At 37.4% G+C, this 26516-nt stretch overlaps 4 protein-coding genes across 5 annotated transcripts; 1 reads left to right on the forward strand and 3 right to left on the reverse strand.

Annotated features, from left to right (window-relative positions):
• Positions 1 to 1178: 1178 nt before the first annotated feature.
• Positions 1179 to 1916, reverse strand: LOC122088615 (auxin-responsive protein SAUR50-like). Its single transcript, XM_042657930.1, has one exon. It carries the CDS (start codon positions 1757 to 1759, stop codon positions 1439 to 1441), a length of 321 nt encoding a protein of 106 aa, XP_042513864.1. The 5' UTR covers positions 1760 to 1916; the 3' UTR covers positions 1179 to 1438.
• Positions 1917 to 8841: 6925 nt separating this feature from the next.
• LOC122088511 (transcription initiation factor TFIID subunit 14b-like) lies at positions 8842 to 12300 on the reverse strand. The gene is made up of 6 exons (XM_042657798.1): positions 12133 to 12300; positions 11850 to 11938; positions 11537 to 11758; positions 11275 to 11462; positions 11068 to 11189; positions 8842 to 9242 (listed from the first exon to the last, which is right to left on the reverse strand). Exons 1-6 carry the CDS (start codon positions 12247 to 12249, stop codon positions 9159 to 9161), a joined length of 822 nt encoding a protein of 273 aa, XP_042513732.1. The 5' UTR covers positions 12250 to 12300; the 3' UTR covers positions 8842 to 9158.
• A 3594-nt stretch (positions 12301 to 15894) lies between these two features.
• On the forward strand, positions 15895 to 16250 carry LOC122088512 (auxin-responsive protein SAUR23-like). Its single transcript, XM_042657799.1, has one exon. It carries the CDS (start codon positions 15916 to 15918, stop codon positions 16228 to 16230), a length of 315 nt encoding a protein of 104 aa, XP_042513733.1. The 5' UTR covers positions 15895 to 15915; the 3' UTR covers positions 16231 to 16250.
• Positions 16251 to 18286: 2036 nt separating this feature from the next.
• Positions 18287 to 26230, reverse strand: LOC122088510 (ATP sulfurylase 2-like). 2 transcript variants are annotated; one of them, XM_042657797.1, is made up of 6 exons: positions 26100 to 26230; positions 25257 to 25616; positions 22805 to 23210; positions 22458 to 22718; positions 21004 to 21090; positions 18287 to 18753 (listed from the first exon to the last, which is right to left on the reverse strand). In XM_042657797.1, the coding sequence occupies exons 1-6, from the start codon at positions 26144 to 26146 to the stop codon at positions 18616 to 18618; spliced, it is 1299 nt and encodes a 432-aa protein (XP_042513731.1). In that variant the 5' UTR covers positions 26147 to 26230; the 3' UTR covers positions 18287 to 18615. The 2 variants fall into 2 exon arrangements, with proteins under 2 accessions (XP_042513731.1, XP_042513730.1); XM_042657796.1 differs by lacking the exon at positions 26100 to 26230 and having other exon boundaries at positions 25257 to 25951.
• Between the last annotated feature and the right edge of the window lie 286 nt (positions 26231 to 26516).

Genomic DNA, 26516 nt, shown 5'->3' on the forward strand with positions numbered 1-26516 from the left:
GAGTTCGATCAGGATCAACCAATGGTTTATTGGTCAAGGGGCTGCTTGTTGAAGCAATTACTGTCATGGCATGTCTTGAATTTGAGTCCTCCAACCCCCAATTCCATCTTTACTTAAATTGGGACACTACCTGGCTGTCATCCTAATTGGCCTATGGGCCCATCAACCCCCATCCCCCCCCCCCACAAAAAAAAGAAGGAAAATGTTAGGTATGCCATTAGTATACCGTTGTGTTTATCTTTCTTCCCCTTTTTGAAATGATTGTCATATCCTACTTCAATGATACCATATTATGTACTCCCATTGGTATTATCCACTAATTACCGATATACCGATGCAATATTATCTCTCTAAAAAAACAATAGAATCGGTTAATCAATAACCTGATTCGGAGTTTTTAAACCTTAGGTTGGGTCACTTGCCCAAATGGTCCAACAGTTTGAACCATCTAAATCGGTGGGCCCTGATGAATATGGCCATGGTCCAACCATTAGAATAATGGGTATCTCCTTTTGAGAAACAACATCCCAGTCAACAATGTCTTGATTACCTTCCCAAGGGAGAGAGTCAGGAGTCCAGAGTTCAGGCTCTACAGACACCACAGAGGCCTAATTAAAGTAGTAGAGATTTATGAGGGATTACCTTTCTGTTCTTTTCATCTCTTGGGTCTCTGACTTCTTGGGTTCTGTAATCTGTAGCATTTGTAACGGTACGGTAAGACATCTCATCGGTCCCATCAATGGATTTTCAGACCCCACTTGCATGTGCGCCACATGTACGGACTAGCTTTCATGACAAGCTTAACTAATTAGTTATTTTTTATGGTTAAACATCACATCACCGTCCATTCTGGATCTCAGAAGATCAACTCAAAACATGGTATTGGGTAGTCAGTTTAGTCACACATTCACACTCACCTCTCCCCCTGCTCTGTTTCACAAGAGAACCTTTTGGAGTGGGGAGAAGAAGGAAACAAATGGTTCTCTCACTTACCCAAAAAAAAAAAAGAGAACAGCAACCATGAAAAAGCCTGGCCAACACAAAGTTACAGAGCAAAGGACCTCCAAATCTTGGTCTGAGTGGATACCCTTTTCAGAGTTTAGCCCTTCTCCTTGATTTGATGGGTATTTCATGAGACACAGAGAGATATAGAGAGAGAAACAGAGAGAACTTGAAAATAGGGAAATCATCTTAATTTTTTCTTCATTAATCAGGTCTCTCACAGGGCGCAGCCACGCACCACTGTGAGGAAAATCTAAAACTTAAAATATACAAATCCAAGTTATCTAACCCAGACAATGTTTATGGGTTATGGGTCAGAATCATTGTAACAGAGGAACCCATCAAAACATCACAATGACAAAAAAGGGGCAAAAAAGAAATCTTTCTCATCTTCTTCAGAGTCCAAAGAAATTATCAGAAAAATCCCATTTTTCTTTCATCTTCCGCTGAGCATAGATGTTAGAGAGCGGAAGACTACTTCTTCGCAAGGAATGGTGAGACCCATGTCGTGATGAAAGCCAAACTCTTCTTCGGCTCTTTGAAGAAGATTTTGGAACTCAGGATGAGTTAATAAGGAGATTGGGACTATGAATCTGCTTCTCTTCTCCCCAACATAGACGGCGAAGTGGCCTTTAGGTACATCCATTGGTAGGCCTTGCTCGTCGTAGCCTTGCTTTTTTCCTAAGCTTGAGCATCTCTTGAGAATCTGCTTGATAACTGCTGTCTGAGGTAACTTGTTTGATTTCCTGAGAGCCATTTCAGTTTCAGAGTTTTGTGGAGCAAACCAAGTTGAGAGAGGAGAGTTTGAGATAGTGAAGATAGCAAGCGAGAGAGAGCAGAGCTGTGAGGGAGGTTGTCGGAGGGAAGAAAGTGTAGGAGGGGTACTTATAGAGAAAGCTAGGGAGAGAGAGCTATCCGGGGAAGGTGGTGGGGAAAGTGTAGGAGGGGTACTTGTGGAGAGAGAGAGAGAGAGAGAGAGAGAGAGAGAGAGGTCCATGTTGTCCATAGGAGGAGCGACAATAGAGACTTTAACCCAATGGGGGTTGGATCCAAGTATGTCCTTGAACACACACAACCCCCAAAACACCCGTGGTCTGTTCTTTGCCCCCACAACCACATGATCTTCTCTCTCTCTCTCTCTCTCTCTCTCTCTCTCTCTCTACAAATGGCTGCAATTGGTTCTAATTCAAGTTTCCAACATTTTGTCTGTTTTCTATTTTCTTATCTCTTCTCTGATGTTTTTTCCTCTTTGCATCCAGAATGGTTCAACTGGAATATCAAATCTAAACTCTTTTCTCCCTCTCCAAGGGTCCAAGTTACACAAATGAATTACATATTTCTCTTGTAAAGACTTGCCATGATGGGTCTTTTTTGGGAGAGCGGATCATTTACTCGTACGAGTAGATGTTTTAAACTGGTCTTACGGTTTAAATGCTATGTGTCCAACCTCCTTACGGAGGTAACATTCCATTAATTTATTTAATCAAAATTTTATATTTTTTTTGTTTTCCTTATTTGTAAGGAATTTCAAATTATTCAAATTTTATTAACCTATTTTATCTCCTTCATTTAGGGGGAGTTTCAAATCGTGGATATGTATCCCAATTATCTCATTTTTTTTTTTTTATCTCTCACATATCTCCTTTTTTATCTTCCACGTCTCTTTATATTATAGTAATCTGACTCATTAACCTTCTACCAATATATATATATATATATATATATATCCGACTCATTAACCTATCTCCCCTCATTTATCCCACTTTAATTGGAATTAGAATTGAAATTGGAATTGAACGTTAGAGAAACAATCTCTTAAGATAAACCATTACCGATTAATTTATTTATTCAAAATTTTACATCTTTTTTTGTTTTCCCTATTTTTGAGGAATTCCAAATTATTTAGATTTTATTAGCCTTTTTTATCTCCTTTATTTAGGGGAGCTTTAAATCGTGGATACCTTCCACGTCTCTCTCTCTCTCTCTCTCTCTCTCTCTCTCTCTCTCTCTCTCTCTCTCTCTCTCTCTCTCTAGGATTAAAGAGTAAGCAGTCCATGTTATTCACGGCAAGTTATATTGACAGAAATAAAGAATTGCAATCTTATGTACTAAGAGGTTTGACAGTCAAACCCTAGTTTTTTTCGTGGTGAGAAAGCCCCTATCTCTTTCTTCTTTTTTTATATATCTATTTGAGGTCATTGCATGAAGGTTTTGTAAGTTACCTGAATCGAGATTCATCCTAGTAGGTGTTGGGCTGTATGGATACCCATTCTGCAGTCGTAGGAGATGCAATGGGCATGGCCATATATACTAAGTTCAATTTGAACTGTTAAAAGTTTAAGAGTGCTTGTAGTAGGAGATTCAACGAGCATGGCCAATACATACATTTTACCGATTTTCACTTTAGTTAATGAAAATCGAAAAATACTCCACTATGTACTTTGCTTCTATGGGGCTATTATTGTTAAAAATGAATCCTAGCAATATTAAACAGTGATAATGCTGATGAATACTATTTTTTAAAAATCCTTTCTAATATTTTCTTCCTTCTTGATTTTATTAGATTTGTTTTGCAACTTCAATTTTAAGTTTCTGGATATGCCTTTGCACATCCATCAGACATATATTTGTGGCTAGAAATAAGCTAGATGCCGTATTTTTATTCCAAGATAAGAATTGACAATGAGTGATCTAATTCCTCTTCAAGAAGATTTTGCGTACCTTTAGCTAATTCTTCTCTCAAATTTCTTATGCTTCATTGTAGATGATCTTCACCCACAGAAACAATGATCAGCATGCACTCAAACACGCACATGATCCGCTACTCCATTGGAAATTTTTGGTTACTAATAGGATTGAAATTGAAGAAAATGAGGAAAAACGATACTCCAATTACTAAAAAGGTTTGAAATTGAAGAAAAACGGAGAGAGAGAGAGAGAGTGGATACTACTCCATTTGAAAATTTTGGAGATAAAGTTGAAAAAAAAAATTAGTTTTATATATATATATATATATAACTAATGAAAATCAGTAATGGTTTATCTTAGGAGATTGTTTTTCTAACGTTCAATTCCAATTCTAATTCCAATTAAAGTGGGATAAATGAGGGGAGATGGGTTAATGAGTCGGATTACTATAATATAAAGAGACATGGAAGATAAAAAATGAGATATGTGAAAGATAAAAAAAAAAATGAGATAATTGGGGTACATATCCACGATTTGAAACTCCCCCTAAATAAAGGAGATATAATATGTTAATAAAATATGAATAATTTGGAATTCCTTAAAAATAGGGAAAACAAAAAAAGATGTAAAATTTTGAATAAATAAATTGACGGAACGTCACCTTCATAAAGAGGTTGGACACATGGCATCTTTAAACCGTAAGACCAGTTTAAATCATCTGCTTGTACGAGCAGATGATCCGCTCTCCTTTTCTGGTAGAAGTTTTCTTTGACTATGCAACAGTCTACGATGGAATCTTTGAACTATGCACATAGTTGTGTCATATTGGAAGATAAGTTGGCAATTCTGACTATCAAATATCTAAGAAATGGTTTGGCATAGCCACTTTATCAAATTTTGAACTCAATGCTGAAACGTCTAATGTGTTAGCATACTCAAAAAAAAAAAAACCCCCAATGCACGAGGCTCCAGTTACTGTAAGGTGGGAGAGGGGTAAATGTACGCAGTTTTACCTCTAATTTCATAGGAGAAATTGTTTCTAGGTTCTGAACGACCAACATGTTATAATAGTGCAAATGTTTGAAAACTTGAGATATATATATATATATATATATATAATTTTCACTTTCTTATCATTTTTTTTTCTTTTTTCAACAGACTTATCTTCTTGCTTCAAGTTTCATGCCCAAGTCACCTAAAATTTTCAAGTTCTTTATCTTGGAATTCAATTTTTCTGTTATGGGATTGTTTTCAAATTTCAATATCAAGCTGGCTTTTCTTGGTCCCCTACTTTGCTGTGTTTTAGACACTCTTCCACTCTTTAGTTTCAGCTCCCCATTACACCACACAATTGAATTCCTTTATCTGTTTGTTTTTCTTTCAATCCAAATGGGGTTCATAGCTTACTCTTTAGAATGCTCCACTCCCAGTCTCGCATCTAATTTGTGGCTCTCTCTCTCTCTCTCTCTCTCTCCCCTTCATGATTCACGGATCAATAATAACTGTACTGAAGCGTACCACCCTGGTGTGTCCTTGGTGTTTTTTGATTGTTAGGTTATTGATTATTTGGATGCGATGACAGATACCCATGTGTATGTGTTTGTGCTTGCAGGTCCCCCATCTATCAATTCCTCTGTCATTAAGTGGGGTCATAAACCTGAAAGACTAACTAGTAAAGTTACATATATATATATATATATATATAATTCCCTACCTGTATCTTATACTATTTCTTTATTTCTTTCCTGTCCAAACTCTAAAGACTATTCAAGTAGACTTCTTTGTACTTCTGCCTTCGCTAGATAATATACATGATAATGGATAATGTATTTTATTCTTCGTTTCTATGACTTTCATACCCAAATTGCTTCAATTCCAGATGCTCTTATTTGATTTTACATACCACTTGTTTGTAATGACATCTTCCACGTTTAAGTTAATAAGTGCAGGTGAGGGGTGCCTCATTATTCATTAAATGAGAATCCACATGGTTAGAGAGAGAGAGAGAGAGAGAGAGATATGTACACTCTTTACCATTTGGTTTTATACCACTTTCATAGAAATGTTGCATGAGACTTAACCCAGCCATGGAAGTCAGTTGAGACAACTTGGTTCAAACAGATGACTTAAACCCATCAAAGGCAAATATTGAATATCATTAAACTCAGCTGAGTTGAGGTTGCAAAATGAAAATGCCTGAGTCAAGTCTAGAAGAAGGTCCCATGTTCTGTGAATGTGATTTGTTGAAGAAAGAAGAATAGAAATTGCCAAATAGGTGTGTAGATGACCCCACCATTCACATTGAAAGGCAGTGACTGTGGTAGATAGCTCTAGTCTAAAGAACAAATGCATTTTCCTCTCTAGAGGTTGATGGTGACATTGCCTTTTGTTAGCACATGAAGGCCATGTTACTCTTGCCCTGAGCAACCTATTTAGTTATGCTTCCATACGTCATAGTAAGGCCATATTGAGATCATCCCAACTGCTTGAAACGGCTTGGAGGCTTAAACTCAATCAACCACCACCTCTCAATTATAACTAACCACTCTTGGGATCTATAGTGAACCCCTTCTTCTACGGTACTTCAATTCAAACATACCATTGTCCTTTGTTTTCTATAATTGGCTTATATAATGAGATAGTAGGTGTTGGGACTGGGTAGAATTCATCTTTAAAAACTGGTTGTTGAGGAGAAAGGGCCATATTACTTACCAAGTCTTCACATCAAAAGATTCACATACAATGTGGGATCATTGCATTCTCCTAGAACCCCAACAATCTCTCTCTCCATGTGGGAATACATGTGATAATTAAGATTTTTCCTAATATATATTTTCTCCGACTCTTTAATACCACTTGTTGGGAGTTGAATAAAATTCACCCTTAAAATTTTAACCATTATAAATGTCAGAATAGACACCAATAAACACAAATAAATCAAACAAATTCAATTAAGATAGCATAAAGATTTAACAAGGTTCACACACTAATATGATGTGCTACATCCTCGAATGGAGAAAAAGATGATTCACTATATGATAAAAAAAACGTTACAATGGAGATCTCTCAAGATCATCCAAACTCACATCAAAATTCTCACCTAAGAATCCTAATTCAAAAATCTCCAAATTTCATTTGCTTACACAACAAAACGCTAGTCCAGACATATACTCCTTAATTCAAGTTGGGTATTGCCATTGGATCTCATCCTTTGCTATCAATACAGACCTCAAGAAAAAAAAAAATCCCTTTCCCATCACCACCAAATATGTCAGAGTGGGTTAAGAATTCAAAACACACGTGACAATATGAAATTATATATCTGAGTGATGCGGCAATAGTTTGACTTTGTGACATTGTTAAGGACAGGGAAATTAATGTATCAAATGCTGGACATACCAAATAATAAAGAGGGAGCATGCCAGCACATATGCGACTCACCTGGAAACCAGCGAGCTCAATTACAGATTTACAGTATACTACCAACGTGCGGAACAAGGACTCGCAGATGTACCAGATAGACATCCGTATCAGCCACACAGACATAACCACATTCTTTATGGCGACGGTCCAAGCAAAGATGGAAATGGCTTAGGTCTTGCAGGGGTCACTTCAACCTAACTAAATGCTTCTAGGTGTGAATGGGAAGACAAAGTCATAAGGTGAAGGATAGCATAACGAAGTATAACAAGAAGAAGCTGTACTATCACCATCAATATCATGGTACATATTTGATCCATCAACACAGTAACCCGAACTGGTCGATTGATTGAAATCAATAAAAAAAAAATTAAACCAAACCAGACTCTAGATGACAACTCGGCTAAAGAACCCTTACATGTTTTTCAACCAAGTACATGTTTGAAACAAGATCAAACCGACCGATTGACACCGCTTGCCCAAAGTCCTATATTCATATTTGAAGTTCCACAATAGTTGAATTTCTTTTTAAGTGGCCGACGAAAATTTTGAAAGAAAAAAAATAAGGACTAAGATGGTGCATAGTACTAGCCAGAGTAACAGTTTGTATGAAAAAAATATAGGAGTGCATGCCAATACATGGAGGTCTTGGATTCAAGCCTCCAACTTCTCACCTTCCCACCCTTGTAGCATAGAATAGAGTAGGTAATGATAAAAAAAAGGTTATCAAATTTGACTGGTGGCCAATCCACAGACTCCCAAGATATCTGATGGTAAGAACTGCCATTTTTGCTCATCCATGTTCAAAAATGAAGAATCTGCTAAGAAATGCTTTTCCAAACTGGTTGCCTAGAGTAGACTTGAGGTTTGCTATCCCATGAGAAGCTTGAAGCCTGAATTTGAAAGGACACGAATCTTGGGTCCAAAACAGCTAAAACATCATAAATCCCCGCTGTCCATCATGTGAAACAAAGTTCAGGTGTGAAGTGATTTTGAGAGACTATCAACATTGCCTTGGTGGGTTCACTAAGATAAAGAAATAAAAGGTAAATAAAATCTGTTTGATTGCACTAAAATTAGTTATTTTGTTTCCATGGAAGGAATCAAATTAATTGATTCAATTATTAAATTGAGAAAATTATACTACGGCTGTGTTTGGTATGCATTCTCAGAATAGATTAATGGGTCTAGAATGCATTCTGAAATGAAGAAAATAGAGAAGAATTGGATGACAGAAGGCATTCAAGACCCAAAATCTATTCCGAGAATGCAAATTGAACCAAAATAGGAGGATAGCTCAATTACAGCATAACAGTCGATGGTGATGCCAAGACAATTTATTCCCAATTGTCCAATCCTGACTATCCAATCCATCAACCATGGACAACGAAGAGCATCATTCAAGAAGAAAAATGAGTGCAAGTACTGCAATGGTATTCACACATCCATCCATATCAGTGAAGATTCTGTGAGCCACACATACTCGAAAAACTGGAACTGAACAAATCGGTTGCGTCTCCAGGATGGACATTGCAGTCAATTATAGCTTCAAATAAAAGGAAAAAAAAAAAAAAACTACACAAATTGCTAAGAATTCTACAGAGACCTCTATACTCATCTTTAATCTCTTGGTTTCTAGGAATTAAATACTTTTACAAATAACCAAGCACATCATTTCTTTCATCATCCACAGATCTACTTAAGTACGCAAAATGTCTAAAACCAGTAGCGGTCATGAAAAAACAAAATTTTGTAGAGAATAAATCAAGATTCCTCCCCTAATTTGAATTAAATAATACATTTATCTCTTTTTTGCTGTTTGATACAAAATGGTACCATCACTCAGCTCTTCTTGCATGTGGAGAGAAAAGAAATGAGAGTTAAAGAAAGTGGGGATAAATGTTTAGGAGAGCTATAGATGAACTAATTGAGCTAATTGAACTAATTCACAACATCATAATCTTTACATAGCAGTCTGTTTCCATACCTCCAAATGTACCAACTTGGAGAGAAACTCACTGAAGATCCAGTGGGCTAAAGTACATTCACTAACCGGAGGTGGGCTTCAACTGTTGAGGTAGCCCATCTAGCACATTCAACTGTCTTCTAAGTTTCGCAATATGAGCTTGTACCTGATATAGTGAAAATTAACTGTCATAAAATTTCATCCAAATATTTTGTACCAAAAAAAAAAAGGCTGGTAAATTTCAAGCTTTATATTTAAAGATAAAATGTAAGACGGCCATAAATGCCTCCACTAGATTAGACACTAAATAACTTGACTGTGATTAGGAAGCAAATGATGACAATCATGACATTCAAAAGTTATATCTACACACCGAGGATGAGGCCAAGATCTTAGAGTCAAACATAGCCTATGCCCATCAGGCTGGAGAATGCTTGTTCACAATCACATCTGAAACAGAGTAATTAACAAAATGTGTAGAGGATACCAAGGATGGCCACAACCACAGGTGGCTTCCATACACAGGAACAAGATGATGATTGACATAGAAAAATAGCAGGAGCAACAATTGCACACAAAACCATAAATGGGTCAAGTAGTGGTCAAGGCAGGCCAAGCCTGGAATTCTTGTTACCAGGCAAGGGGCATTGGGTAAGGCCCAAACCTGTATTCTTATTAAAACTTTAAACTGACCTTCTGATCCCGATCTATGTAATCCATCTAGTTAAGTCAGACAAGTGGACACTATCATTATGCTTCCTCTCCTTTCACTCTGTGATGTTGATGAGAAGATGAACTATTGTAGGTTTCTTAGAATGAGAAGATGAGATGAATATTTTTTTTAGATGGGTTATAATATAGACGGGGAAGGGGTGAGGGGGAAGGTAACAGCCAAGAGACTCAAACTCGAGACCTCTTGGTGAGTGTGGGCTTTGCACACCACAACCTCAGCAATTGCACTAGGTAGCGTTGTTGGGAAGATGAACAGTATTGATACATAAGTGTAAAATTGGAAATAAAAATCTTGATTAACCTGACTATTGTTTGTCTTGGTTTAGGTACCCCAAACATAATATGTTTAAACGTTGGGTACCTTAGAAGTACCCTAGATGTAATTTATCCCAAAAAAAGAAGAAGAAGAAGAAGAGAGAAAGAGAGAGTGAAAGAACGAAAGAAAAGAAAACTCCTTTGTGAAGACCTATTCTCAATGACACTTCAATGCTTCATCACCAATGTAGCACTCTATCTTTTCTTAATGTAATACCAAGACTAAAATATCTAGGGGCTACACATCACCAAATTAGTCAGAGTGCAAGATTCTAGGCACAACCTATATTTCTTTCAATTCCTAAAAGTGATTTTCCTTGCTTTGCTCACATCAACTATTTTAAAACGTTATAAGACTGACTCAATGGCATTTTATTGTCACTAATAAATTAAGAAAATTTGATGACGAGGACAGCATGCCCAAAATCCCAATATACTATTATAATTATCCAAGGTGCAGAAAAATAACTAATAAAACAGCCGCAAAAGATGGGAGAAGGGAGAGGCCCAAAAATCATAAGACAATGATCCTAGTAAAGCTTGAAAACCAAAGTTATTGAATGAATTGACTTATTTAATCCATCTGTCTAATGCACACAATGAGGATAGAAGACAAGAAGAGGCAGTGAATAAGTCACAATATCAAAACTACTACTTTCCATTTTAATGTATGCCCCTGCACTATGTTACATAGATCATATACCGAAGCATATGGAAATTAACTGGATTCAGCATTGAATATAAAATATTAAGTTTCAGTCTCAGGTTCATAAATTCTACTATTCTTAGTGACTAGGGCTTTCTTGTATTATGAAACCAAAGCCAGCCTGTAGGATCATAAATTTTCACTGCATCACACATGCACATATATAAACATGAAGTTGTTTGTACATGATTCAGAGTGGAATTATGATGGACAATGACTACCATAATTCAACGCTGACCTGTTGACGAGCTGCAGCAAGTTTTAACAGCTCATCTGCCTCTGAGATGTTCATGAACCACTGATTTAGCGGGTGATCATTGGTATCACCTCGCTTCTTTTCATTGAAGTTGTCAGTTGATCCTGCCAAAAATGAAAGGGAAAGTTAGTCTCCAAAAAGCATTCTGCAAAGCAAACCACAGAAAAACAACACAGAAAGGACCCAGACCAGGGAGAGGTAAGTTAAAACTGGCAGGTAGCCTCGGCACAATTACAGCTGGATGATTCTGTACACGACCAAAGAAACTCTCTGAAGGTTCAGAGAAAACTATCTCATCATAAGTTTCAACGACCACGGGTTTCTTAATTGACTGGGGACCTGATTCATCCTCAGGATACAACTTCAGATGGTGAAATCTGTATGTTATAACACAATAGTTACTACTATAAACCTGACCATCCTGGCAAAATGTGGAGGAAAAGCAACTTACAAGTCCAATTGCTTATCGCAAACATCGCTGTGGAAAGAAAGATTAATAGCAATTTCGAATTCACCCCAACCAGATTCAGATAACTCAAAGTGAGGGGACTCCACAATCCGCGTGGGATTATAGAAACTAGGGTGTAGTGTGAAGACAGCACGTTTGATCACTACACCCAGATCCTCATTTGATGCCCCACGAACATAGACAGTCCATTTATGTGAATTATATCTAATTGAAGCAAGAAAAGTAAAGAGTAAATTACTCGAACACATAGTAGGCGACAGTGGGAACCCAACAATCGCACAACACATATACTTACTCGCTCGCCTTTTTACCAAGCCAGAATGAGATAGTACCGCACACTATCGGAACGCTGATCTCAACATCTTTGAGTCGCTTGCTCGAACTCTACAGAAATACACATGAAAGATCGAGAAATAGAGTAAATCACACAGGCTGGTAACGTCGAAACTCTGTTGGTAGGTGGATGTGAGTGTGATTGGTTTATGATCAAATCTATAACTAAAAATGGAGTATGAAAGAATTCAAATTCGAAGATAGGAGTGAAGAGAGAAAGAGAGGGAGAGAGAGAGAGAGATCACATTCTTCTCGTTGTCTTCGGAAACTCTTCCAGCTTTTCCGCGCTGTGATTTTGTAGCAGAGCCGCCCTCGTCCGACTGCTCTCCACCGTGTTTTCTTGCTGAAGAGTTGTGAGGCATTATTTCGTTCGAATCAGTTCCACTTAGAGCAAAATCTTCTTCTTCAGGCTCTTGGAAGGTTGCATTTATGTATCGGTATCGTACCGATCCGGATCGGATCGGATCAGTGCGTGTCAATCATTTTTGTCCTTGTTTTCTTTTAAAGAAGTACATTTTTTTTTTTACTGTCTTACCCTTAAAACGATACGGATAATCAATCTAGATCAATCAAGTATCAATATGATATGGCCAATAAGGTATTGTTACTTAAAAGTTAAAATCATGCTTGAAAGTTGAAACCGACACGAGCATCAAACCAAACGGCCTCAATTCTAATTTTGATCAATCAAACCATCGAACTGTTAAGATGCAGTTCAGTTTCGAAGTGGTTTGGTTTCAGTTTTGATTTTGGTTTCATAATTAAAATCATTGAATCAAATCGAATTACCTATATTTGAATCGAAAAGAAAAAATCCCCAATAAAATTACATTTTTTTTTTAAACTATTTTAACCGAGGTGGATAACAAATTTTGTGTCTTTTTAATATTTGAAAAAAATTGACAGATTATGATCCTAACAAATAAGAAAGAAAAAGGTTTATGATCCGATGTCTCGCATCTTCAACGAAATAATTTCTAATGTAGAATGATGGTATTTAATCGATCATATGACTCGTGATTCATACATCATGATCCAACATCATATATAAATAATATAATGTACTTGAGCACCTTCTCTTTAATAATTAAGTTTAAAGGATGAGTTCTACCTAAATCCTAAATCCTAGTAATAGGATTTCTTTTAGAATATGAAACCTATCACATAAGACAAAGCAAACAGAAAAGACGATTTCTTGGCTAGAGGAGTCTCGACTTCCTTCTGCTAGAAGAAAACTCTTCACATAAAACAAAGAAAACAAACAAAAAGAGTCTAAAAGAAGAGTCTTGGCTTCTCCCCCAAAATTAAGGATCGCCATAAGAAAACTCCTACATAAGACAAAGCAAACAAAGAAGAAGAATAGTCTTGGCTTCTGCATGGACTAAATTGCAATGGATTTGCCTAAATGAGGCCAAACCACTTGATACTATGCCTAAATGAGCCAAAAATGGCATAAAGAGACGTACAATAACCTACAATCTGATGAACACAGACAAGATGGTAGCATAAACAAGACCAGATGATGTGTATGGGAATCAAGTCTTCACATCATAACAGTCCAGAGATTTTTTTTTTTTTTTTTTTTTTTAAATGCATCAAGGGAACAAGATTGGAAGGAGTTCTTACATACATGACATGAGGCAACCTTTAGACAAGACAAGAATCACTTGGACCAAGAAAGACAACAATGAACAATCAATGGAAGACCCAATTTTACTGAATGTCCACTTGCCACTCCCTTTTAAATTTAAACTTGTAAAAGAAATATTTGGTTAATTATCCCTTGAAGACATTATTCAAATTATTGCTGATCAGCTTTGATGTCAAATTTTAATTCCTTCCTCCCCTCTCCAACCCAAGTTTATGGCTATGATATATAGCTCTTAAGCCCCTTTGGAACTGTTATTTATTATTATTTTTTTTAATATTTCCCTCATTTGAAATTTACAGACAAACCTAAGATCCCACATCACCCTTTGATGTAGTAAGGCCTTTGATTTCCATTATTATGTTGTGGGTTGTGCGGAATGAAAGAAACAGAAGCATTTGATCCCCTTTCCCATCTGCTGGGATTTTTGTGGATAGAAGTGTTTCCTGTCTTTGAATTAACTGTTGGAAATGTGCCCATCAAATCCATTTTATGTGTTTTAATTTATATTAATTTACATGATATGATGGGCGATTGTTGTCCTTAGGTTTTAACCTAAAAGTATTCGTAACTGGGTATGTACCCAGTATGTCAAAGGAACTTTTTATTTATAGTCCAATACTAAGTTCATGTTGGAAACAGAGACAGATTCATGTGACCCCTCTCTCCTACTAATTAATGTCCCTATAGAATGTATCATGCCAAGGACTCTCATCTCAGTCTCATCTTCTTAAGACAAAAATAGTAGATACTGCTTAAGGGAATAATCTTGTGGTTTATGTTGGAGAGAGCCAGAAGAAAATGAACTTGGACACCTTTCTTTAATGACTAGCTTTTAAACTCTCACATGAGATAAAGAAAACTAAAAAGAAGAGTCTTGGCTTCTGCCATAAGAAAACTCTTATGTAACTGAAAAGTAGAGTTTTGGCCTGTCATAAGAAAACTCTCACATGAGACAAAGAAATCAAACAAGAAAGAGTACTCTTGGTTTGCCCAAATTAAGGATTACCATAAGAAAACTCCCACATAAGACGACGCAAACAAACCAGAATAGTCTTGGCTTCTGCATGGATGAAATTGCAATGGCTTTGGTGAAGGAGCACCACATGATAATGCCTAAATGAGGCCCAAATTACATGAAGAGACAACAATAGCCTACAAACAGATGAACATCAGATGTATGGGAATCAAGCCTTCTATTACAACAGTCAAGAGCCAAAACCCATATCAGAACCCTAAAGGCTAAAGGATATGCTATTATGATCCAATCTCATCTACTCATATGACAATCCATCTCATCTCATTAATAATCATTCTAAAGGGAACAAGATTGGAAAGAGTTCTTACATACATGACATGAGACAACCTTTAGGCAAGACAAGAAGCACTTGGACAAGGAAAGACAACAATCAATGGAAGACCCCATTTAGTAAATACAGAAAATCTATTAGAACTGCCATTTGATTTTCAGATATTGGCATGCCACTTTAGTAATTCTTTCTATTGATGATCATTTGCCACAATAATGGAGAAAGATTTCAATTTGCATTGTTAAAGAACAGAGAATAAAAAATCACTTTGTTTTCTTCTAGCTCACAGAAGTACCTTTTTTTTTTTTTTATTTGTTGAGATGTTGAGAATTATAGAGTTTCATATACTTGATGCCTTAAGGCTTTGTGTTGGACACCCTTAGCATAATTCTACACACACACACCAAAAAAAAAAAAAAAAAAAAAAACCTTTGTGATCAAAAGACTGATAATATAAGGCATGAAATATCTGGCTATCAACCCAACGTGGACTGATATTTTGGAGACATCAACAACATATAGGCAGATTAATCCAAAGTTGGACACCAAATGATCAGTCAGTGAATCTAAATTCCTTCTTGTGTTCCCATAGGTTGCAAATTGCAATAGGTACAAGCAGAAAGGCAGTGTGGGAATTTGAGAAAGCAGAAGAGGGGTGAGGAGTGAGAGGTGAGATAAAATTGTAGGCTACTTTGAAGACAGAGTAATGCTTTCCATTGTTATGTCATTGTCCAAAAGACTGTTCACCTTCTCAATTGAAATCAGGTGTTGGATTCTTCAACATATGTCAGTTATACAAAAATAAATTGGTAGTAATCACATCACAGGTTCTCTTCAGAGAGCGAGAGAATGAGCAAAGGCATGTGATCATTGGTAAATTAGGTCCCTTGACCCAAAACCTATCTCCTCACCACATGCTTCATATGGAATAATTGGCTCCACAAGTCTACAATAGCAGCTAGTCTCTTCCCTTGTTATATATATACATGCAAGATAGACCAGCCTTTCCAACTCCAATCTTTGATCCACAATTGAAGAACCCATTTAGATCCTTCCTTGGTAGCAGTGCTATGGGTATCGATTTACCTTCTAAGGTTCTTCAGGCAAAGAAGAATCTTAAAATGCAGTCTCTCTGTTTTTCAAGCAGGAGTGAACTTCCTAAAGCAGCAGTACCTAAAGGCCACTTTGCAGTTTATGTTGGAGAAACCCAGAAGAAGAAGAAGAAGAGATTTGTGATTCCTATATCCTACTTGAACCATCCTTCATTCCAAGACTTGCTTAGTCTAGCTGAAGAAGAATTTGAGTTCAATCATCCAATGGGTGGTCTCACAATTCCATGCAAAGAAGCTACCTTCATTGATGTCACTTCTCGTTTGAGTTCCTAGCAGGGAAGAAGAGAATTAAGAAAAAAGAAGCAAACAAAGAATAAGTATGAAGGCGCCGAGGTTGCTAGTAGCCTGAGCTGAAACCTCATGGCAGGATTAATTAACCCGTGACAACCAATTCCTCAGATTCTGAAGAAGCCCATGTAATTTTCTTTTCTTTTCTTCTTTTGTGCTTAAAGGGTGAAAGAGTATTAAGATTTCAATCCCATTAAGGACTCCTAAAGAAATATTTCTTCCTATTCTTAGATTTGAGACATGATTGACAGAGAAACATATATCTGGTCTAGTGCACCTATTCCATGGAATAGTGATGTGGCCATTATAGGATAAAAAATGTCTGCTGCAGCAGGAAGTAATTGCAGCTGCCAAAATGGAATCCAATTTCGATTAAAAAAGGTGTTTTGAAAAATATTAAAACCTAAAGAGGTATTTATGAATCGGGGGAAGGGGATTATTTCATTTCGACATGTGATTCGGGCAGCAGGAAATTTCCTGCTACTCAGGTGACAGGAAAATAATTTCCTGCCACTCTAGTTGAATAGAGAGGGCATGGCTTGGAGTACTGCACATGTCCATTATCTTTTAGATTCTAAATTAATCAAAAACTTTCTTGTATATTGGCATGCATCCCACATATAACTATTGAATCTTTCCTTATTTTTCATGGCACTTGGCAAATGTTTTTGCTTTAAACTTGACATTCTGGCATTGGTGATACCAATGCTGATGAGGATTGATCGTATTAGTCTGTATCACATCGATTCCAATAAAAAAAATCACTTTTTAACCCCCCAAAAAAAAAATTTCCTACTTTTGGACCATATTCAGCCAATGTGTATCGTTGCCGTATCAATCACCATCGATACCAATGTGTATCCGCTGATATGATATCAATACCCAAATCCGTGATAAGATTAATGAGGTTAATAAAATTAGTTCCGAAACTCCCTCTTACAAATAAGAGAAGACATGAATAAAAAAAATGTGAACTTGACTCAAGAAAAATTACATTCATAGGAGGGGAAGGTAATCTCCCCAAATCAAAGGGCTATCTCACAAATTCTAGGTTGAAGTTCTAGTTTCTGAGTTTGGTGGGGTTTGATGCTTTTTTCAATCAAAGCAATACAGGGGAACACTTCCCATACTTTGCTTCTCTTTCCTTGGCACTCCCAAGTCCTAACCAACTAATGTTGATGAATTTAAAGGCTAGAGCATGTGATTCCACCTAAAATCATGTTACTTGAAATTTTCCTTCAATTTTCCTTCAGCCACAGTAGAGGCCCTCGAAAGGCATGGCGTTGGATCAAGAGGTGATAGTGAGGTGCACCGGCTCGAACTCACAATCAACCGACTTGAATGGTGATGGAGCAAGAACTTCTTTCCACTAGGCTACCAACCTTGTTGGCTTGTATGGCCAGTGATCACGATCCTTCACACAACATGAAGGAAAACTTTCTTCTATAGAATAGAATATATTTTTCAGAAAAGTACAAATAAACCCATTTTTCATATTTTTAATACTTCCAAGCCACACCTACATATCACAAGGAGGTCTCATCCCCATCTCAAATCCCTTATACCAAAAAAGTCCCCAAATTAGGATGAAGCTGGACTGTGTGGTAAAGAAGAGCAACTCTGATGGCCAAGAGCATAAAAATCCAATATGGTCTTTCTCTTTCTAAAAGCAAAAACATTGGCTGGCTGATCACTAAAATTGCACTTAACCTTCTCCATCTAATATTTATGTTTCCTTTATGTGAGCAGCTCCCTTAAATGTCGGTTCTCCACAAGTACTGATAGAAGGTATGTCCTTGGACAGATAAGATGGGAAGGCCAAATTCTCTTAAAACCGTTTTGGGCCACAAACCTACCTAATGGTCCTCCCTCATTATATACCATCCAATCATCCACTACTGTTATCTGTTCCATCTATAACCCTTAGAAAGTTTCTTTTTGAATCCACATTCAAAAACACAGTTTGGATGACCTGCTGGACTAGGATGCCACAACAAACACAGCAGTCTAGTAAATGAGACAATCTTACCAAAAAAAAAAATGAACCTCAAGAAAAGATTAGAGGTATATATATGATTCTGGTTATCAATATGATCTCTTTAGTGTTTATGGATTCTCTCTACAGCACATAAGCAAAAGAATCATATGATGCTTATTTATGAAAAAACAAAAAACAATGCTTAACACCCCCAAATCCCAAGCAGCAAAGAAGAGAAGCAGGCTAATAAGTTGCACATGCTCAACTTTTATTGGTTATCTAACAGAAATTAATTGGAATTGTGCTTCCAGTGGTCGATGGAGTACCTTGCTCCAAGATATTCCAATCAATTCTGCCACCCTGTTTCTATAAACTTAATTTTGAAATTATTCCTAAGCAGACAAAACAGCTGGTGGTTGACCAGCCTCTTCAGCTTGCAAACTCTCGTAATAATTGACTAGGACCTTCCAGCCCCCAGGGCACATAAAACCATCAGGAGGGTTCTCACCATTTCTTGCATAAGTCCGCATCTACAACAAGTCAACCATGAATAAGTTCCAGTAGATAAGCTGTGGAGAGTGTCATATCATCTTCCCAATCCTCAGGGAGACAATAATAACTTCTTAAACATTCAAAGAAAGCAAAACAACTAATTTTTATCCCCCAAGCAACACTAGAATTTTAAAAGGGAAAGAGGGATGGGGGGAGAGATGTTTGCAATTCAATGTGAAAACATGTCCCACTCCGAGTGATAGTGTTCTTTCGAAATATAAAAGATTGCGTATGTAGGTAGGGTATATCATGTAATGTATGACAATGCATGGGATCGGTCCTTAAATTCTTAATCTAATAATTCCAGTAATCATAACTTCACAACTTTAAGTAAGGTCAAATTCTTATTTCTAGCGAATACCAATCTATAATTTATATTATTAGTGATAATATTATTCATTTACTCACAGAAAATAAGAGTTTCTTTAATGTTTGGGTTAGTCCTTTGTTTTTTAGGTCCAATGAGAATACAAAATATTTTCACGGGTATTCTTAACTGAGTCCAAGTTTCAGGAGTCAAGTAAGAGCAAATTGGAGTTGTTTTTCTATCATTAATGTTAGTAGGAACCAAAAGAAAAGTCTACACGAGCAGATCGAAAGCAACATTACCTCACTTTGAATAAAAAATTGATTGAGGATTCCTGCTGAAATGTGTTCTCCTATAACAGTGGTAGAAACCAGCCTTTTTTTCTCTTTTTGGGGAGGGGGGTGGGGTAATGATCTATTAATGAGAAAGAGTACAGAATACTATATTACAAGAAGGGACGCAATGCTAAATAGGTGTCAATCACATGCACCCATAGTCCCTAATACATCATACTGGAATAGCCTCCCAAAAGACAGTATAAGCCTCACCACTCTCTGTTCAGCCAAATCATCCGCTACCTCATTGGCACTTCTAGGGTTCAATTGAAACATATGCAAAGCAATGACTAGTCTATTTTTAGGATTACCACTGCTTCATAACCTTCATTAGATGATAACTCTTGTGGAATATGCACAAATTTCCTCAAATAAAGTGATAGATTAGAAGATGGTGAGTACTCAATTTAAGGTAGGACTGAAGACTTTTCATTCAGATAAAAGAAAACTATATATATATATATAGATACATGGTGGTATTTCATCTTATTGCCCGATCAAGAATATATCAATGAATGATATGCTTCTCCCTTTCATTTCTTCTTCTTCCTTCCACTCCATTTCCCACAAACTCTGGCTGACAACTCCCAAATCAACTGCCGGTTGTTGGAAAAAGAATCCCAAGTGGTTATCACCAAATGATTGCCCTCACCCACATACGAGAAAAGGAAACAGAGAGAAAACGTCACAACCGCTGTGATCTGTCCAGCAACTAGACCCTAGATGACAGATGAGGGGCTTAAATCCCTAAGTTAATGCATCCATAATGTTATAAAACAGACAGAATGCTAATGTGGTATACACAAAGTTCTTGTGCAATGGTCCTTATTGCCTTCAGAAACATGAGCCTATCTGGGTGCCCAAGCTCTTGAGTTGGGACCAGCACACAGCCATCAGTTTAGGGCCTACATAAGGAATCATTATGGGGAAGAATAAAATGGTTTTTTAAATGGTTCTGATGAATAGTGTTAGATTTCTAATTTTGTTTATGTAATTATCACTTGGCTCCAAATGGCTGGTCATGTGACCTGCAGCTTTTAAGAGTTAAAAGAAGTCTATTTTAATTAGTTAACTATCCTAATTAAGAGCCCCTGTCAAAGAGTGAAGTTACTCATTATATAATCCCCAACTTAATGCATCTGTACATTATAAAAGAAACAGAATGTTAATGTTGTATGCGAGAAGTACTGGTGCACAAACTCAGAAATTCAGAAACACGAGCCTATCTGAAGTTCTGTTTCCATCTATATGAGAAGTTCTGCTGCCCAAACTCAGAAATTCAGAAACATGAGCCTATCTTAAGGCCCAAACTCATGAGGCACATTAGGCCCACACAAGGTTCAATATTTCAATTTCAACCATGGTCGAAACCGAAAATATTTGGGTTTCAACAAAAGCTCTGCATGTTTCGGCTGGCCATTTCGGTGGTCAAATGGTCATAGTTTGGCCCAAAACTTCAAGGAAACTCTAATTAAGCATTTCTAACCATATTGAAACCTTTACATTGTCAAAACACACCCCAAAATGGTAGTTATTTATGCGTTATCACATGCACAACTGTAAACTAGAAAGACCATTGCCCTTACCTTAGTGCCAGAAATGAATAGAAAATCTTTCGCCCGTGAAGGATCAAAAAATGCCATCTTCTTTGCCAGTGTGTCGTATGCCGCAACCTGCAAAATTAAATGAGGGAACCATAAATCTTCGAATAGCTTGATTGTGTAGATGGCCAACACAAAATTAAAAAAAGTACAAAAACGGAAAAGCAGCTATAGAGACTGTCAATATTAAAAAAAATCTACTAGCACAAGGCCATCACTATAATTCTCCCCCGCAATATTCCCAAGGTATATTTTTGAACCATGATAGATTCAAAAGATCTGTAATTTTAGTCACAGCCTCAAGAAAAGCTGTTCCTCCTCGTCTAACCAACTCTAGAGTGGTGGATATAGCATTAAGGAAGCACTACTTGTTGCTGCTTCATCAACAATCCTAAATATGATCCTGAATGCTGTTCCATCAGAGGCATTCTGGTGGCTTATGATAACTATATAAGGAAATTTTTCTGAATTTTTAAGGGGTTTTCTACCAAAATTCAGGTTGTGAAGAACAGCGTGTAACAGTGGTTCTATTCATCTTCCAAATGTAATCAAACATATATCTCTTGATCCTTCCCCAGTATTATACACTGGCCCTGTACATCAGAGGTGGTGGCAGGCCTCTTTGAGGAGATTAGCCTGAACTGCATCATCTGACAATGACATCTCTTCTCTCTTATGAAGCAGGAAAGAAGCAGCGGCATGGAGTATATAGCAAGAAAGAAACAAAAGGGCTTTTGCAAGCAAAAGCTGAACCAGCCTAGGTAGTGGCTATAAAAGCAAAGAAAAAGGTTATCTTTGGGGATTGAACACTCAAGAATTCAGAGAATACAAATTTACAATACAAAAGTGATTAGAAAATACTGGCCTTCAATTTGGTATAAAGACATCTTGTAATGTTTTCTTTACAGTTTTAACTCAGGGCTCCAAGAAAGTAGTGGGCCTGTTTTACGGTCATTGATAAATAACATCATGGATGGAATGCTCTAACCTTCAGTCATCCACTCAACTAAAGAAACCAATCTATATTATCGACTTACCACCAAATTTTTTCTCTACAGTATCAAGTCATGCAGTGTTGTAAGTCTAATGAACATCATAGAGGTAATTTGAGTAACATGCAGGATTCCCCACCTTGCCCTGCCTCTCCTTTAGGGTCTGGTTTGAATGGTTAAAAAACAAGGAAGTTCACAGGAAATCTGGGAGAAGGAATGAGCATAGTCCATCTCCTGGAGGAATTTCACTGTTTTAATTTTTCATCTATAAATCGAAAAAAATCTTTCAGACTGACAAGAAACTTATACACTTTCTCGGCACCTTCAAATTCCTCACTATTTTGAACTCTTGGAAAGAAAAAAAAAAGTTCAGTTCCCCATATGACCAAATTAATCTAGAAATGAGAGAAACAGTGAAGCAGAAAAAAAAAAGGTCACGCAGGATACCCTGAATGGCAGAATGTTTAGCTTCTCCAAGCCAGGAGCCATGCTTAAAACCTTTTTCCCATGATCAGGATCATATAAGTCTCTCTTCTCTGTTGGGTGACCCATACCAGCAGGATCACGACCTACAATATAGAAATTAGCTCCTGCATTAAGCCGTGCCTTTGCATGCCACTGCACTTCAGTTGGACCTGCATAATGCATTGGTGATGGGAATATGGCCACAACAGTTGTCTCAGGGTCAAGAACTCCATCTTCTAGAACCTGAAAAGGAAAAATATATATTTTACGTATAACAAACGTAGCAGAACTTTATAAAACAGTTAACATAGAAATTTTAGAAGAAAAACCTTGCTATGTTGTTCCATCCGAACATCCAATGGCACATCATCTGCCTTTGTAAAACCACCCAAAGGATGAAGCAACAGAACTGGGTTTTTATAACCCATTTCCAGAAGTCGTTTACGCGTATCATTCATTAATAATGCATGCCCATTGTGCACAGGATTCCTCAGCTGAAAAGCAAATACAGCATCAGCCTGACGCATGTCAAATTCTTTCCGCAGTTCTCTGGGAGAAAGCCTGTAGTGATCAAGACCGTCATTATACTTGACAGGTTCTAACACTTCCAGATCCCCACCAATGAGCCAACTTCCAGCAAGCCTAATTACCTCCTCAACATAAGGTAATCCCTGTGCTGTTGTTCCCCATGTTCTAGCAATTCTTTCTTCTTTGTTGTGCTTATATATTTGAACACTGCAAAAATAAATATTATTTTAAATTTTAATATTAGTTAGCAACGGTCCAAAAAAGAAAAGGACAAGGAAGATCTATTATTTCAAATGGATAACCAAAAAAAATTCATTTCATCAGAAGAATGGAGAATAAAATGACAGCACGAGGACCAAAAGACAAAGCACTACAACACCACTGTCACATTTAAGGGTGGGAATGGTCCCCGTCAACTAACTTATGGGTAAAGATTCTTTAACCTACAAGCAAAAGGGAAGACAAAGGGTAGCCATCTCTTAGCCAGCTAGTTAATCGTGTGGGATAAGGGTAAACAACTGTTATTCTTCCTGTTTACCCATTTGTGCTAGAAAGGGGTTTGTGGCTTTCTTACATGATGTATTAATCTATAGGCGAAGGCCCATCCCATTCCCAAAATAGCCACAACCCATTAGGCCTAGGCTATGCATATCATTCCTCACAACTTTCCTATGGTCATTTTAGGCTTGCCCCTAGTTCTTTTAGCTCCTTCAATTGAAATCATATCACTCATCCTTATTGGGGCATACCTTTTAATTGCAATCCCTCTCGTAAAAAGCCCAAATTCGGGAAGCAGGTGATTACTTCTTATTCAGTCCAAGGACGAAGGTTTGGTGGTACTGTTCATGTGACACTGTTCATAAGGGGTCATGTGAGCCCCTTAATGGACAACTTTGGTGGAGGATCCTGTTGGAAAATCGTTGTTTGCTATTGGAATATTATGGGGAGTCTAAAATATCAAGTTTCTATTTTGTATAGTAGTTGTTTATTTCAAGAGAAATATTACTCCCCTTCCCTGAACTACGGCTAAATATCAATTTTCCCCCACACTTTTTCATTCACTCCCCTCCCCCCTAAACACAAAGATTCTATCTATCATCCCCTACCGTTTGAAATGGCTGTTAAGTCAACTAAATTTTTTTCCTAATACCTAGACTACCCCCATATTTGTTGAAAACCCATTAGACCCTTTATGAATTAAAACCCCTTTTCCCTCTTAATCGATTTAAACAGCTTTCCCCTCTCAATCAATCAAACCCGTTTTCATCTTACTCTCTGCATCTCCCTCTTCACTGATCGGTTGAAACCCTAGTGATCAATTGTGCAATTCGAAGGAGTTTGAAGCCAGCTGAAGCCCTCTCTCCCAGCATCTCCTTCTTCCCTTCTTTTCCTCTTTCTTTCATTACTGTCCAGCAGGGAGTCCAGCAGCTATTCCTCACTGTCGCGGTCTTTTATCAGGTGATATCTGCACTTTTTTTTCTTTTGGTGCTTAATTAATCCATTAATAGTGCTCCCCCCAAGTTGTCATTATATTCTGTTATTCTTAAGTGTTATTACCAGTCTGCGATATGCGTGTTTGACAGCAACAGAGTTGAACTTCAGTCATCGATATCTGAGAATTTAACCTTCATCTTGGGCTGAGATCTGAATATGTCATTCCCTTCACCTTCTACTCCCTTCGACCCAAGTATGGTGTCCATCAGATTGATAGATCATGACTTCTAAGTTCCTAACTTACTATTTTCTGTTTTCTACTACTTCCTATTATCTGTCCTTGCATATTTCTGCCCATCTAACTATAAGTTCTCTTTGTTATTTTTCCCACATAGGTCACCCCCTTAGGACCTGTATGATATATTAATTTCAGCCTCGTTGGGTTTATAGTTTTTACAAGTTCTATTTACCTTGAGTTTCTGCCATATTTCTCAGATTTTAGGTTTACTGCAATTCTGGTTTCGAGTAAGTTTCTAGTTCTTGTTTTTCCGCCTAGCAAACCTCATCAACTTCAAACTTGACAAAACATCAGGAAGTTCTTCTAGACATCTAAAGTTCCAAACACATTGCAGTGACTACAAACAGCAGCCTGATAATTCTGCACAACGTTTACAGAGAAAAAAATATATATATCTTCTGCACTAACAAATTGACACTATGAGGTGCCAACAACTGATGGGTAGAAGTAAAAAAGGCCTAACATTTACAATGCAATAGTAGTTCACAGCCAACACACGAGGAAATGATTTAAAAACTAACCTCCGAAGGATGCCAACTAAATCTCCATTTGGCCCAACCAACCCCACATTAGGAGAAGTCCCGATTGCCTCCTTATCCTTGTCGTCAATGGCCAAAACAATCGGAAGTGACATATTAACTACACTACCATCACTCAACCGAAGACAGTTAAAATGCAAACTCTGCAAGTACTCATCTTCCCTCATGAACCCTTTCAATGGATTCGCCCACCCCTCACTAAGTACGTGAACCCACTCAAAATCAATCTTGGTAAGCTTGACCTTGGGCATCGATTCAGCCTCTGCTCTCTTCAACGCTCTTTCACTTTCCGGCACCACAAGATCAACAAGAGGTCCTCCATCTGGATCAATCAAAGAGCTCCTGATCATACAGGAACCCTTAACAGCATAAGAAACAGAAATTGAATGAGAATGAACAAAATGGGTTAAAGGGTTGAAGTGATAGATGGGTTTGGTTTTGATTTTAATGCTTTGGTCTTCTCTTATGAGGGTTTTGGGTATCTGAAGGTTAGGATGAAGATGAGTTGAAGTACTGATGAACTGTGCGCTAATGGTCTGAGCCATTTGTGAAGGAACAGCTCTGGAGATTCAATTGGGAAGAAACTCCTCAAAATGGAATAATGGATCCACTGATGCATCTCTACCCTACACATTTGGTGGAGATTTTAATGGGAAAAAGCAATTTGAGAGCGAACTCGAAAGGTGTCCACACGTTTGAGAATTTGCTCTTTTACTAACAAGTTCAGAGGATTTAAATAAATAAACGAACTACGAAATTAAAATGTATCACTTTCAAAGAGTTTAATGGCGATAATCCAAATTCTAAAGATCAAAATCCTCAAACCTATTAGAGCCGTGCTCTGTCCTCTTCTCTGTTTGACCCTCTGACATCAGTCCCTCTCAATGATTTCACCACTGCCTTCCCTGTTCTTTGGTTTTCTCGTTTCTGTTTGATCATCGATTTATTTATTTATTATTATTTTTTTTTTTTTGGGGGTGGGGAACAGGTGGTTAAATATGAATTTCTGGGATTAATTAAAGGGAAAATATTATTCCCCGAATGTAATGTCTCGTTCACAATATTCGGCTCACTGTAGACCACCATTTTGACATGGTCCGTATCTTTGGAATCCAATTGGATCATTCGTTTTTTCTGTACGATCCTATGGAAGGCCAAAGGCCACAAGCCACAAGCCACAAGCCCAAGGGGTTGGGAATCGGGATATTTACCAAAAAAAAATAAAAAAGGGTGTGCTGGGAA

Source organism: Macadamia integrifolia, chromosome 9, assembly GCF_013358625.1.
Source record: "Macadamia integrifolia cultivar HAES 741 chromosome 9, SCU_Mint_v3, whole genome shotgun sequence".
In the NCBI taxonomy this organism is placed as follows: Eukaryota; Viridiplantae; Streptophyta; class Magnoliopsida; order Proteales; family Proteaceae; genus Macadamia; species Macadamia integrifolia.